At 40.5% G+C, this 13,482-nt stretch overlaps 1 protein-coding gene across 1 annotated transcript in view; it reads left to right on the plus strand.

Annotated features, from left to right (window-relative positions):
- si:dkey-92j12.5 (multiple PDZ domain protein) overlaps window positions 1-13,482 on the plus strand; it is a 65,770-nt gene that overhangs the window by 37,612 nt on the left and 14,676 nt on the right. Inside the window, exons 3-17 of the mRNA XM_058384120.1 lie at window positions 3,477-3,675; window positions 5,122-5,508; window positions 5,636-5,863; window positions 5,939-6,116; window positions 7,432-7,530; window positions 7,807-7,860; window positions 8,331-8,396; window positions 9,051-9,231; window positions 11,222-11,421; window positions 11,503-11,594; window positions 11,879-11,924; window positions 12,036-12,119; window positions 12,198-12,581; window positions 13,008-13,091; window positions 13,338-13,482. The exon at window positions 13,338-13,482 is cut by the window's right edge and continues 73 nt beyond it. Of these exons, the coding sequence (XP_058240103.1) occupies window positions 3,477-3,675; window positions 5,122-5,508; window positions 5,636-5,863; window positions 5,939-6,116; window positions 7,432-7,530; window positions 7,807-7,860; window positions 8,331-8,396; window positions 9,051-9,231; window positions 11,222-11,421; window positions 11,503-11,594; window positions 11,879-11,924; window positions 12,036-12,119; window positions 12,198-12,581; window positions 13,008-13,091; window positions 13,338-13,482 (2,427 nt within the window). The remainder of the gene's footprint in view (window positions 1-3,476; window positions 3,676-5,121; window positions 5,509-5,635; window positions 5,864-5,938; window positions 6,117-7,431; window positions 7,531-7,806; window positions 7,861-8,330; window positions 8,397-9,050; window positions 9,232-11,221; window positions 11,422-11,502; window positions 11,595-11,878; window positions 11,925-12,035; window positions 12,120-12,197; window positions 12,582-13,007; window positions 13,092-13,337) is intronic.

The raw sequence follows: 13,482 nt of genomic DNA on the forward strand, positions 1-13,482 counted from the left end.
AGATGCTGAACAACAAAATTAAAGCTATAATGGGCTTAGGCTGCAATACAATATTTACATGGGCAAATTTTTCACATCATGTTCAAACAGATGTTCAAATATCGGTTAAAAAGTGACAGCTCTATTGGCTGCTTTGAGATACTCATGGTTTTTATGGTCACTGAATATGGAGAAATGATGTGTAGCCTTCTCGACCCATGTCAGCTTAATTGCAAGCAGTTCTCTGTTCCTGATGCCATAAGCTGGTGCTCAGCTGGTGATAATTTCTTAGAGTAGAAGGCAGTGAAGTTTAGTGAAGTTTAGAAGTGAATGGCTTCCACTTCTGTCTCTGAGTCACCGACTTCCACTGTGAAAGTTTGGGAGGGATCTGGATGCTTTAGGATCAGGACCATAGCGAATGATTTTTTGAGCTCGCTATAAAGGCCTCCTTGGTTGTGTTGTTCCATGCCAGAAGTTTAGGTTTGTCCCTAAACTGCTGTGATAGGATGACTCCTACTCACATCTCTGAGTCATTGCCTTCCACTATGAAAGTTTGGGAGTGATCTATGTGCTTTAGGAAGGGCCTGTTCTGTTCCAGGCCAAACTTTTAGGACCCATTTTTGAGGAGAAATGTCAGGGTAGGGAAATAAAGGTGAGAAATCTTTCATTGTTTCGGGAGTGGGGCATTCAGTCACAGCAGATACGATGGTTTGATCCATACTTACCCATTACTAGTCTGATGATATACCCCAGGAAGGAAATCTTCACATTGCACGTCTCCCTTCTGATAAACAGTTGGCTCTGTAGCAGTCTTTCAAGGTTGTGTCAGATATGGAGAACATAGGTTTCTAGGGAAGGGGAATAAATCAGGATATCATCAATATAGGCAATGACAAATCTTCCAAGCATGTCCCTAAAAGAGCCTGTAACGTATGTTGCAGTACTTTAAGTGATCAGAGGAACAAAGGCCATTTTCCACCCTAGTATAAGGACTGGCTCAGAACTGATAACATTCTTATCATAATATTATCTTATGATAATATTCGTATTCTTATATTGTATATTTTTTAAATATTTTTTATATTTTTTTATTTTATATTTTATATTGTTGTAATGTAAATTTATACTCCCGTTTGCTGCTGGTCTCTGAGAGCTACCAACCAAATTTCATTGTATCACTACAATGACAATAAAGACTCTTTATCTTTATCTTTATTTTCATAACCTTGTTGGCAGTGTTCCAGTGGACCTGAGTTTGAGTCCCTCACTGGAGACCTCCCACAATCTTCAGGGGCAGTGGTGGCTCAAGTGGTTAAGAGTCTGGGTTGTTGATCAGAAGGTTGGGGTTTAAGAGGCACCAAGCTGCCTCTGTTGGGCAACTGAGCTAGGCCCTTAACCCTCACTGTTCCAGGGGTGCTCTATCACAGCTGCCCCTGTGCTTACACCCCAAATTCCTCAGGTAGGATATGCAAAGAAAAGCATCCTACTGTGCTGTAATGTATGTGTGGTGATAATAAAGGCTGTATAGATCAAGTGTGTGGAAAATCCTTGCTGAATGCAGTTGTTCCAGAGTAGTGGGGGCAAGTGGTAGTTAATAATAGTTCTTCAAATTGATTTGACTGAGTCCTCTGTAATCTATACAGGCCATTTTGCTGCTACTAAAAGGGATCCTGCTGATGTGCAAGATGTGGATAGGTGACTCCATTGCTTGTTGTTCAATTCAGGAGAGTGGATAAATTTAGTTTGGTTTGGTCCTAGCCAGTGCAACAGGCTATATAGATTTTGGCTGTGTGTGTAAGATATAATTCACGTCCTATAGCCTAAAATAATAGGAAACTCTCCATACATTGGGCCTGTAAAAGGAAATCTATTTTTTTTTAGTATTCAGTATATCAGTATTCCTTTGTTGAACTGTTTTATGCAAGTGAATATTAATAGGGCTTGAGATTAAAGTCGACAGCTGAGAATTGGTTAATTCATCAATCTGGGCACACATCGTTTTATCAGCAAAAATAACAATTGACATGCTGATAGTCCTATTTTTAAATCAGATTACACCAGACCAAATGTTATTATCATTCTTTATGTATTATGTGTGGGGTTTTTTTTTTTCATCTTTCTGTAAAGGTTTAGATCAATTGAATGGATGAGCCGGGTGTAGGTTTTCTTTTCCTCTGTCTTTTCTCTGAATGTGATGTTATAACTGCTTGATGGGTTATTGGATTATTAGGTTGTGTTTTTTTCCCCCCAGAAGTATAATAATTATTTTCAATAAAACTGCTAAGTTTTCATTTCCAAAATACACATTTTAAAACACAGTACAAAATACCTCAGTTGTAAATGGCACTGGCTCTACAGACGATCCCCCAGACCACCACTCCTTAACTTCTTCTTCAGTTATCTGCTCCATTTCTCCCTTGTTTCTCCTCACCTGTGTTGTATTGTCTGATTAGTCACCCTATTCAAGCTTTGTGTTTTTCCCTCATTAGTTATTGGAGGTTTCTCTTACATAACGCTTATGTTTTTCGGCGTTTCTGATTACTGCTTGCACTGTGAATAGCTTTTGTTTCATATTTAAATCTTCCCTGCCTTGTCTAGCCTAGCCCTCTAATTCGTGTGTTTTATCCAAGTCTGTTTGTTCTTTTATTTATTTCATATTGAAATCTTCTGCACCTGCATCCGTCTTCACTGCCCTTTCATGAGCATTATACTGTATTAATATTAATTAAAATACTGCTCTGGAAATGTGTATATATTAAGTGAAAAGAAACACATTTCATAAGGATGACATGAAATCAGCCATTTTTCAGCTGATGTTCAGCATGTTTTGGGGGGAAATAAACATAGCTAGAAGTTCATAGCAGTTTCGCCAGCTCTTAAGCCGGCTAAAAGAAACACATTAAATTTAGTATAATTTTCTAGAAAGCTTGTCTTGGATATATATTAATAAGTAGAGAACCCAGAATGAGGAATAGAAGTAGTACTTTATGCAGGTAAATATTATGTAGTTACTGTCCTTGTATGGTGGATATTGGAGGATATACAAAGGTGTGTGTGAAAAATTGTGTGAGAAAATTTATAATAAATCACTGGATTAAAAAATGATTGATTGCATGATTAAAAGGTCACGGTTCAAGCCCAAGCACTGCAAAGGTGCCACTGCTAGGCCCCTATGCATTTCAAAAACATACCCATAACAACCCATAAAACAAACAGGGAAAAAAGAGTGAAGCGATAGGTCTTTATCTGTTGTTTGAAGACAGACAGTGACTCAGCTGTTCGGACATCTAGGAGAGGTTCATTCCACCACCTCGGTGCTAGAACAGAAAAAAATCTTTAAATACACCTACCTCTTACCCTGAGAGATGGTGGGATCAGTGGAGCAGTGTATATATCCCACTTCTTGACAGGTGCCACTGTACCAAGATAATCAACATTATTCACTTCCTGTCAGTGGTTTTAATGTGCACTTGTTGTGTGTGTGTGTGTGTGTGTAGGTATGACAGTCAGTGCTCTAAGAGACGGCTCAGGTATATCCATCCGTTCAGTGGTTAATGGAGGTGCTATAAGTAAAGATGGCAGACTGAAAGTGGGAGATGGAATCCTAGCCTTGAATGGAGAAGACACCACCAATCTCACTAACGCCCAGGCAAGAGCTATGTTGCGAAGGCATTCACTTATTGGACCTGAGCTTAGGTAAGCACACACACACACACACACAGACACACACAAACTGTTGTACTTTTACAATTATTCTTATGTGTTGAATTATTGAAACTACACTTGATTAAATGGAACATAAAGAATTGAATTCATACTCAATTCCAGTTCTGTGAATAATCCAATATTTCCACTTTCATTATTACATTTAGCCCTTTTCTTTTCACCAATTCAATCAGTTTACCGTTCATAAAAATGTAAAAAAAAAAAAAAAAAAAAGGAAAAAAGTATTTGTCCTCTCCTGCATGCAATATTAAGCTGTCTTTGAGAAGGTCCAGAGAATGTTTAAATACATTTAGCAATCACAAAATGATGGAACTAAACCGGCTCTCCGTTTTGTTTTTCGTTGAGTCACATCGCTTTGTCTGTATTCTGGCTTTTTACTGGAAGCTCATTATGATGAAAAAAAAAATGAATAAAGTCCAAAGAAAACATGATCCAATTTAATTCAGCTCAAATTGGCTATTACAGACTAATGACAACAATTCCAGCTCCGGTAATGTGAGCATACTGCCATGTGTGAAAGCTGCTGGAAAACCATGCAACCTGTGTTTATTCATAGCAACTACAAAGGTAATGATAAAGGAATAAATAGAAAACAGTGTCCGTGGTTCTGCAAGGACTCTTCTGTTTTTGTTAAAAAGCTTTAAAGAGTCCCTCTACCACAAGCTGTGTGAACGTTTCTATTTCTGAGACCAATTTGTTATGTGTTTGTTAAAAATGAAATTGAACGTTTCAGAAAGCAGCCACTGTGTTTTAAAAAAAAAATAAAAGGACGATGTGCTAATTTACTCTCATCTGCTGCCTTTCTACAAAATGCTACATAATTTATGCCACTCCATTTAAAGTCAGTAGCAGTTCAATGTCAAAGCTTGTCAGTAAATGTGGCCAAACATAACCCCCTAGCTGGCTTCCCACTGTAATGCCCTACAGCCATGCCCCAGCGCCTCTGATCTAATGCACAGGCTCCCAACAACGGTCCTGTCCTCAGTTCTCTCTGCTCTAACACATGCAATTCACCTCAGGAAGCGCTCTTAATGAGCTGATTATTTGAGGGGAAACACTAAAATGTGTGGAGCTGAGCACCTGAGTGGTGCAAAAGAAACCAATCCTACAGTCACCTGACTCTAAGAGAGCTAGAGAGGGTGTGATCATCTGTGAGCTCATGTATGTGGAAGAGGGCTGATAGCACTTTCGTCAGAGTATTTTATACAGCTTGGGAAGTGTCTTGGAAAGCAAACACACATGATAGCACACATCATGTATGGGAATTGGTCAAATTTTGCAACCGAGAGACCAAAACATCAGCTTCAATGTCAGGGGAAAACCAACAGACTTGGCAACCATATACCTTACCTTACAGTTTACTGTCAGCTTATTTGCTTTTTATTAGTTGATTCATTAATCTTCTTGTATTACCAGTGTGACTTATGTACCTGCCGCATTCCTTGATATGCACCGGGCCATCCAATCAAAACACGATGTCAAGGCAAGCCGAGTTACTGCCATCCAATCGAAACAGGAGTTGAAACTGGGCCAAGCCACTGGCACCCAATCAAAACAGGAAATGAAACCAGGCCAATCCACTGTCATCCAATCAAAACAGGAAATGAAACTGGGCCAAGCCACTGTCATCCAATCAAAACAGGAAATGAAACCAGGCCCAGCCACTGTCATCCAATCAAAACAGGAAATGAAACTTGGCCAAGCCAATATCATCCAATCAAAACTAGACAAGAAAATGGGCCGATCCACTGCTGACCAATCCTTACAGGGACATAAAACTCCTGACACAGCCTTTACAAAGTTGTAAGTAAAAAGTCAAACACACACTTACACAAAAATAGAACTTGTTTTTATAACTTTTTAATATTTTCGACTAAATATTTATAAATGTGTATGCATTTTCAAATATTAATGACGAATGCATTTTTAGGGGATGTATTCCTGAACAAAGCAAAGTAGGAGGAGGAAGAGTGAGTGAAAAATCCTGTCGAGAAAGAGAGATGGAGCAAGCAGAGAACACGACGCATCGAGAGAGAAAAGATGAACAGAAAAGGGAGGCGAGGGGTAGAACACTTTCACTACAAGAGAGGGGATGGAGAAAAGAAGAGATAGAAAGAGAGACAGAGGACAAGAGGCAAAGAAGTGGTCATCCCAGGAGGTAAAATACATACAGATACTCTTGTAATTCTAATGGTTTCAGAAATGGAATAATAACTGTTTACATGTTTCACAGAGTGACATTGATCAGGACAAACGGAGAAAGTCTTGGCATCAGTGTGATTGGGGGGCGGGGCATGGGCCGTCGCCTCAGCAACGGAGAAATGAGGCGGGGCATCTTTATAAAACACATCTCTGATCACAGTCCAGCGGCCAGAGACAACACACTGACGCCGGGAGATCAGATATTACAGGTGTGTTAGAGGTGAATCAGGTACACTGGCACCCTCTGATGGTCTAATATGAGAAGATTCACAGGTCTTTCATGGCACACTGTACATTCGTGGTTGATTGTGTCCTTATTGTAGCTTCTGATTTGTAGACAATAATATATACATGTGCACAATTTATTACATTTTGCCTATTTATTATTTAATTCTAGAGAAGAAACATCCTGTAGACAAAGACAGAATAGAAATGAGATCTTAACCTGAATTTTATCTGCTGCTGTATCACATCAATGGTGGAAAAAAGATCTTACAGACTATTGATAGACTTCTACTGCATATCACAATAGTTGACCTCCATTTTCACAGTCATTATGTTGTTCTAAGTTAAAATAAAATTGCATAAATTAGTGTGGCTAGTGTACAGAGCCTCCTGGTGGTCCAGCAGCAGGATCCCACGCTCTCACTGCCACGGCCCGGGTTCGAATCCCAGGCAGGGAGCTAACTCAGCCACTGAACTCTCAGTGCCAGTCCCAAGCCTGGATTACATGGGAGGCTTGTGTCAGAAGATTAGGTTAGGTTAGATTAGATTAGGTTTGCTTAGGTAAGGTTAGGTAAGGTTAGGATAGGTAAGGTTAGGTTAGGTTAGGCTAGGTACAGTAAGGTTAGGTAAGGTTAGGTTAGGTAAGGTTATGCTAAGTTAGGTTAGGTTAGGCTAGGTACAGTAAGGTTAGGTTAGGTTAGGCTAGGTACAGTAAGGTTAGGTTAGGCTAGGTACAGTAAGGTTAGGTAAGGTTAGGTTAGGCTAGGTACAGTAAGGTTAGGTTAGGCTAGGTACAGTAAGGTTAGGTAAGGTAAGGTTTGGTTAGGTTAGGCTAGGTACAGTAAGGTTAGGTAAGGATAGGTTAGGCTAGGTACAGTAAGGTTAGGTTAGGTTAGGTTAGGCTAGGTACAGTAAGGTTAGGTTAGGTTAGGTTAGGCTAGGTACAGTAAGGTTAGGTAAGGATAGGTTAGGCTAGGTACAGTAAGGTTAGGTAAGGATAGGTTAGGCTAGGTACAGTAAGGTTAGGTTAGGCTAGGTACAGTAAGGTTAGGTAAGGTAAGGTTAGGTTAGGTTAGGCTAGGTACAGTAAGGTTAGGTAAGGTTAGGCTAGGTACAGTAAGGTTAGGTTAGGTTAGGTTAGGTAACCTAAGATATCTTCTAAGATAGAAGGGATTTGCTTATCACTCTAGTTACAGATGCACAGTAAATAAACTGACATCTACACACACAGGAACCCACGCTAGAGGTATTGGCTTGACGTGAATAAGCGTGGTGTGTGTGGTGATAACTGTGTTTTAGGTTGGAGGTGTGGATGTGAGTGATTTCACTCATGAAGAGGCAGTGGAGGCCATTCGACAGGCAGGAGACAAAGTGGAACTGTTAGTGCAAAACTCGCAGGTAACACACACACACACACACAAACACATGCATACACAGGCACACACACACACACACACACTCGTGTGCATTCACACATGCAGGCAAGCAGACATGCACACGTACACACACACACACACACGTGCACACTTGCATACACACAAACATGCACACACACATATATACACATATGCACGCATACACACAGACACTCATACACAAACATACACTTGTATGCACACACACACACAGACACACACACTTGTGATCGAATATATTACATTTTCTTTAAAACAGGTATCAGATCTTGTCACTAGTAATGAAGAACAATCATCTCAACACAATCACTTGGTATGTGCTTGTTTTCTGTTTTAGTTTTTGTGTGTGTGTGTGTGTGTGTGTAAAATGTAATGCAACGTCCACATATACAGAGACTTTATTGCTGCAAGTCGCTGTACTTTGAAGTCGTCAGTACTACTGGTTGCCATAGTAATAACATTTATCAGTGGGTGGTGCAACTAGAGTTCCACTTGTTTACTTGCCATTAAAATTAAACCTTTGGGGTTTGTGTTTAAAATTCAGCAGTTTATATCTGCATCATACCGTACGAGATGAAGGAGAAGCATAGTAGAGTGTGCTCTACTATCTTCACTCCCATTGGTGCAATATTGGAGTCGATCCTCATTTGCATAAAGCTCTGGACACACCCACATCAGTGGTCACTGTTGTCACTGTCACTGGAAGTCAGCACCTGTTTGTAGCTGCGAGTCGCTGTATGTGAAAACTTTGCATTCATTTCTTTGTTCATTTTGTCCTTGTAGACACATGAAGATGCCAACAGTCTACGCCTCTCCCCAAACAATCCTTTCAGCCTTATCCCATATAAGGTTATTACTTTATCTGTTAATGATCTATAGTGAAACCTCAGCATACAAATTTAATTGGTTCTGGAGGCGAGATCTTAAGGTGAAAATTTGTACTGTGAAACAAATTTTCCTATAAGAAATAATGTAAATGCAGATAATCCGTTCCAGCCGCCCACAAATATGACCAATATTCCCGATATGAAGCGCATGTAAACTGTATGGCTGCTTACAAAGAACTGACCCAAGCCAAGCATTCCATGTCAAGGCTCCTCACAGGAAGTCGTGCCACCAAGCTTGGGCTAAAAATAGAATAGACCGCCCACTCCACCAATCTGTCAACAAAAATGCTCAAAAAATCACCTAGCTTTTGAATGCATGCCGAAGGTAACGTTGGTATCGTGGGTTGACTCTTTCCAAACAGCTTTCACTGGCTGAAAAAAAATTTGTAAACTCGCTTCAGTTAGCTTCGCTTGGCTTTCCACTGACACAAAGAAGTTTTTAATGGCTCCCAGATGTACGCACAACTTAACTGGCGTTGGTTCAATTCGTTCGTATGCCGAAAAAGCATTCGTATGTTGAGGTTCCTCTGTACTGAAGCCCAAACTTGTTTTCTGAACAGAAACAAGAAAACATTTGAGTCCAACAATAAAACGCTGGTGTATCTATCTATGCTAGTTTTCAGGAAACAGTCCGTTGAAAAAACCTCCAAAACACCCGGCTCTACCTCCCTTAAGGCTCCCCTCAGGGCCTGTCAGCCTGTTAGCAGATGGAGTCACATCCAAAAGTGTTTTAGAAAGACTGCATGAGCCATCAGAGAATAAACAGCACTGCCAACAGGGACAAGAGTCATACTGGGGTATGTGTGTGTCTGAGTGTTGTCAGTGTGTTAAAAGTTGTTCTAAATTTTCTAACCAGCCATTTTAGTTCTGTGAATGAAAATACAATACACTCATGTGAAGAAGTAAGTACACCCCATAAAACGTATAATACTTCAATATATTTGAATAGTTATCTTGTCAGTGCTGATAGATGAAGGTTTAACAAGTGATATTTAAATTTAACATTCTTGACAAACCTTTATTGGGAAAAAATAAGCATGGTTCTACATCTGACATTAAAATCACCTGCCTAATACTGTGTAGGTTCCCACCAAAACAGCTCTGACTCTTCAAGGCATGGACTCTACAAGACCACTGAAGGTGTGCTGTGGTATCTGGCACTAAGACTAAGCAGCAGGTCCTTTAAGTCCTCTAAGCTGTGAGATGGGGCCTCCATGGATCAGACATGTTTGTCCAGCACATCTCACAGATGCTTGATCAGATTGAGATCTTAGGAATTTGGAAACCAAGTCAACATCTTGAACTCTTTGTCATGTTTCTCAGACCATTCCTGAACTATTTCTGCAGTCTGTCCAGAGAGTATTATTCCACTGAAAGAGGACATTAGAGTACACCATTGTCATGAAGGTGTGTACTTGATACTTGGTGTATACAGCAATGTTTAAGAAGTTGGTACATGTCAGAGTAACATCCACATGAAGGCCAGAACCCAAAGTTTCCCAGCAGCCTTCTTTGAGAAGCTACACACTGCCTCCTCTGGCTTGCCTTCTTCTCATAGTGCTTTGCTCTTGCTATTATTTGAGTGCCTGTAGTATCATCCTCAAAAAAACTCCACCTAGATCAAAAGAGCCCTCTGAGGCCTTCAGAAAGAACATTGTAGATGCCTATAAGTCTAAGAAGGAGTTTAAGAAGATTTTCAAAATATGGGAAATCAATCGCTCCACTGTCCACTTCTTCACTCTCATCTACAAGCAGAGAAGCTTTAAACCCACTGACAGCATGTCCAGGATAGACTGCAAATGTAACCTGAGAGCAGAATGTATGATGATGAAAGAAGTCTGGGATTTTTCCCAATATCTACAGGTAGCTCCTGCCACTGTTGATGTTAACACGCATGTTTCTACAAATACATGGGAGGGGCACCAGCATGAAGCCTGAACTATCTACATAGAACATCAGGGCTAAAGACTAAAGCTTGTTAAAGAATATCTGGGCCAGGACCAGGCTTTCTGGATCAATGTGCTAATTACAGACAAGTCAGAGATAGAGTTGTTTGGTCAAGGTCCAAGAAGCCATGTTAGACAAAAATCAAAAGTAACATTCGATCAGAAAATCCTCATACCATCTATAAACTAGAACGTATTCTATAACCTATAGAGCTATGGTAGTGGAAATGTTAAGGTTTGAAGCTGTTTTGCTGCCTCAGGGCCTCGCCAGCTTGCAATGATAAAATCAACTATGAATTCTTTTTCATACCAGAGAGTGCTTGAGGAGAAAGTGAGGCCACCTGTCAAAAAAAGTTGGAGCTAAAGAAGTAGACCTTAGAACAAGATAATGATCCCAAACTTCCAAGTCAATCCACCAAGGAATGATGTGTGTGTGGGGGGGACTGTGGAATGTTCTAGTGAAAGCCCTGATCTGAATCCCATTAAAATGCTGTGGGGGTTGAAGCAGGCTGCACATGCAAAAATCCCTTCTAACATTGCACAGATGAAAGAATTCTGCATGGAGAAGTCTGGAAGAAATTCTCCCAGTAGACATCAGAGACTGGTAGACAATCTCTACATAAGAAATGGTTCTGCCAAAGGGATCAATACTTGTTAGAGAAGCCAGGGGTGTACTTACTTCTCAGTGTGTTTTGTTGTTGATTGCAAGGTTAAACGTCTATATAGAGTACATACCTACACTATACACTTTGGAACTGAAGAGCAAACACTGCGTCAAAATAAAAGAAATATCTCATGGGGTGTACTTACTTTATCACATGACTGCGGTGTGTGTTTGTAGGACATATGTTGCAGAAATATGCTAGTTTGCCGGGCGAGCTGAAACTGGTGGAGCTGGACTGCAGCACCCACAGATGTGGTCTGGGAGTGTGTGTGTCAGAAGGCAGGGATGGAAGAAGGACAGTGTGTGTCTCGGAAATACGGCCTGACGGAGCCGCCGCTGCTGACGGGCAAATCAGCGTGGGAGATGAGCTGCTGGAAGTGAGGGCATGACTTCTGACCTGTAGCTTTTACACTGTTGGATATGCAGGTTTCATGCTCAGCAGTGTGTGTGTGTTGCAGATAAATGGGCAGGATTTATATGGTCAGAGTTACCAGACTGCAGCTGCTCTTATCAACAGTGCTTCATCTAAAGTTAAGATTGTACTGATCAGGTAAAACACAACACACACACACACACACCCTACACATGCACTACATCCATAAATCAGTGAGTCTTCTTCCCATTTAAAAATGCTATTCACCATACACACGAATTCTCAATCTACATTTACTTACTGTGGATAAATCACTAGTCCAAAAATACTGAATCTTTAAGAACGTTTCTGTAGAAAAGGTCAAAATATTACGAATGAATTTTACCGTCTAATCATTTTTGCCAATAGTTGTGTCAGCACTTTTTTATGTACAGTTTATATATTGATGATTGATTCATTAGGAATAAAGCTGCACTAAAGCAAACAGCAACTGGATCAATAATGGAGGTAACAATTCACACTCACATTAACTTAAAGTAACAGCAGTTAAAGTGGAATTAAGGAAGTCAACAAGTTCACACAATGAGTTCTGTATGAGTCGTGATCTGATGTCATTAGGCAGAAAACCACACCATCACATCACCCTTGGATGTGGATATCAGACCAGATAAAGAACATACGCATGATGCAACCGTTACTCAGGTAAATATAAACAAATACAGGTTCAGACATACAGATAAATTAAACATCTTCATTCATTCTCTGCTTCTTTCTTTCTAGGAAGAACGGATGAGATTAGAGAAACTGAAACCTTGTCAGAGTAACAATCCTCCAGTTTCCTTCATCGCCTCATCCAACCACAACCCTCTACCTGACCTAGCTCCATCCTTCTCTCACATCTCACCAACTAGTCATGTTCCAACCACATCTCACAACACCGCAGCCAGTCATACACACACTATTCACCATAAACAACCCTACTGCAGTTCCCTGAACAGTCCCTCGGCTTCTGGAGTACAAAGATCCTCCTACTGTTCTGAATGCAGTGTGAGATCAGACCCGCTGACATGTCCCATCATCCCTGGCTGCATAAACATCATCGATATCTGTAAAGGACACTCCAGTCTGGGCCTTACCATTGTAGGGGGCTGTAACACTGTACTGGTGAGAAACATTGGATTTAGTGATATTCTTTCTATTTATATTCCATTTTTCAGACACAAATTATATTTATCCCATTTAAACAACTAAGCAGTTGAGGGTTAAAGACCTTACTCAAGGGCCCAGCAGTGGGAACTTGGTGGTCCTGGGATTTGAACTCACAACATTTTAATCAACAGCCCAATGTGAAGCAATTCAACCAAGCCATGTTTGGTGTCCAGTGTTTGTTTCTTTGGATTTGCACTTGAGTTGTGTAGTGGGGGTCTGTGTGATACACAACCATCTGCTCTAATACAGGATAATATCTTGAAGGTGGCTTGATACTTTGAAAGCATTTTAAGATGATATATCACTTATATAACTAATTGGGTTTCTAAAGCTTCTCACTTGACCTCCATTTTATCTCTTCTGACTCTTTGTCTCTCTCAGGGAGTGATTCTGATTCATGAGGTGAATGAAGGAGGTGCAGCTCACAGAGATGGGAGATTAATGGCAGGAGACCACATCCTTGAGGTATTCAGAATTCTCTCTGAATGATTATAGTGATTTATGTTTATCTCGACTCCATATTGCATCAAAACACTACTGCCTTTAGTCTAAGAATATACCTTCATCTTGCAGAGAAAAGATGATTCCAGTCCCAAAATTGTTTATTACATTTAATCTGTCTTACTGCTTGACTCTGATATTGACTAGTGGTATTTTTGCCTTATATTACTCTCCCGCTTTTTTACACCCCCCCCCCCCCCTTTTGTACAGGTGAATGGTATAGACCTGAGAATGGCTAGTCATGAGGAGGCTCTAAGTGTCCTGCGCTTGAGTCCCCAGCATGTACGCCTCTGTGTGTACAGACACACCTCCACACACACCTTCCCCAATCAAGCTACACACACTCATGAGGACA

The sequence above is a fragment of the Hemibagrus wyckioides genome, linkage group LG29 (genome assembly GCF_019097595.1).
Source record: "Hemibagrus wyckioides isolate EC202008001 linkage group LG29, SWU_Hwy_1.0, whole genome shotgun sequence".
Taxonomy (NCBI): domain Eukaryota; kingdom Metazoa; phylum Chordata; class Actinopteri; order Siluriformes; family Bagridae; genus Hemibagrus; species Hemibagrus wyckioides.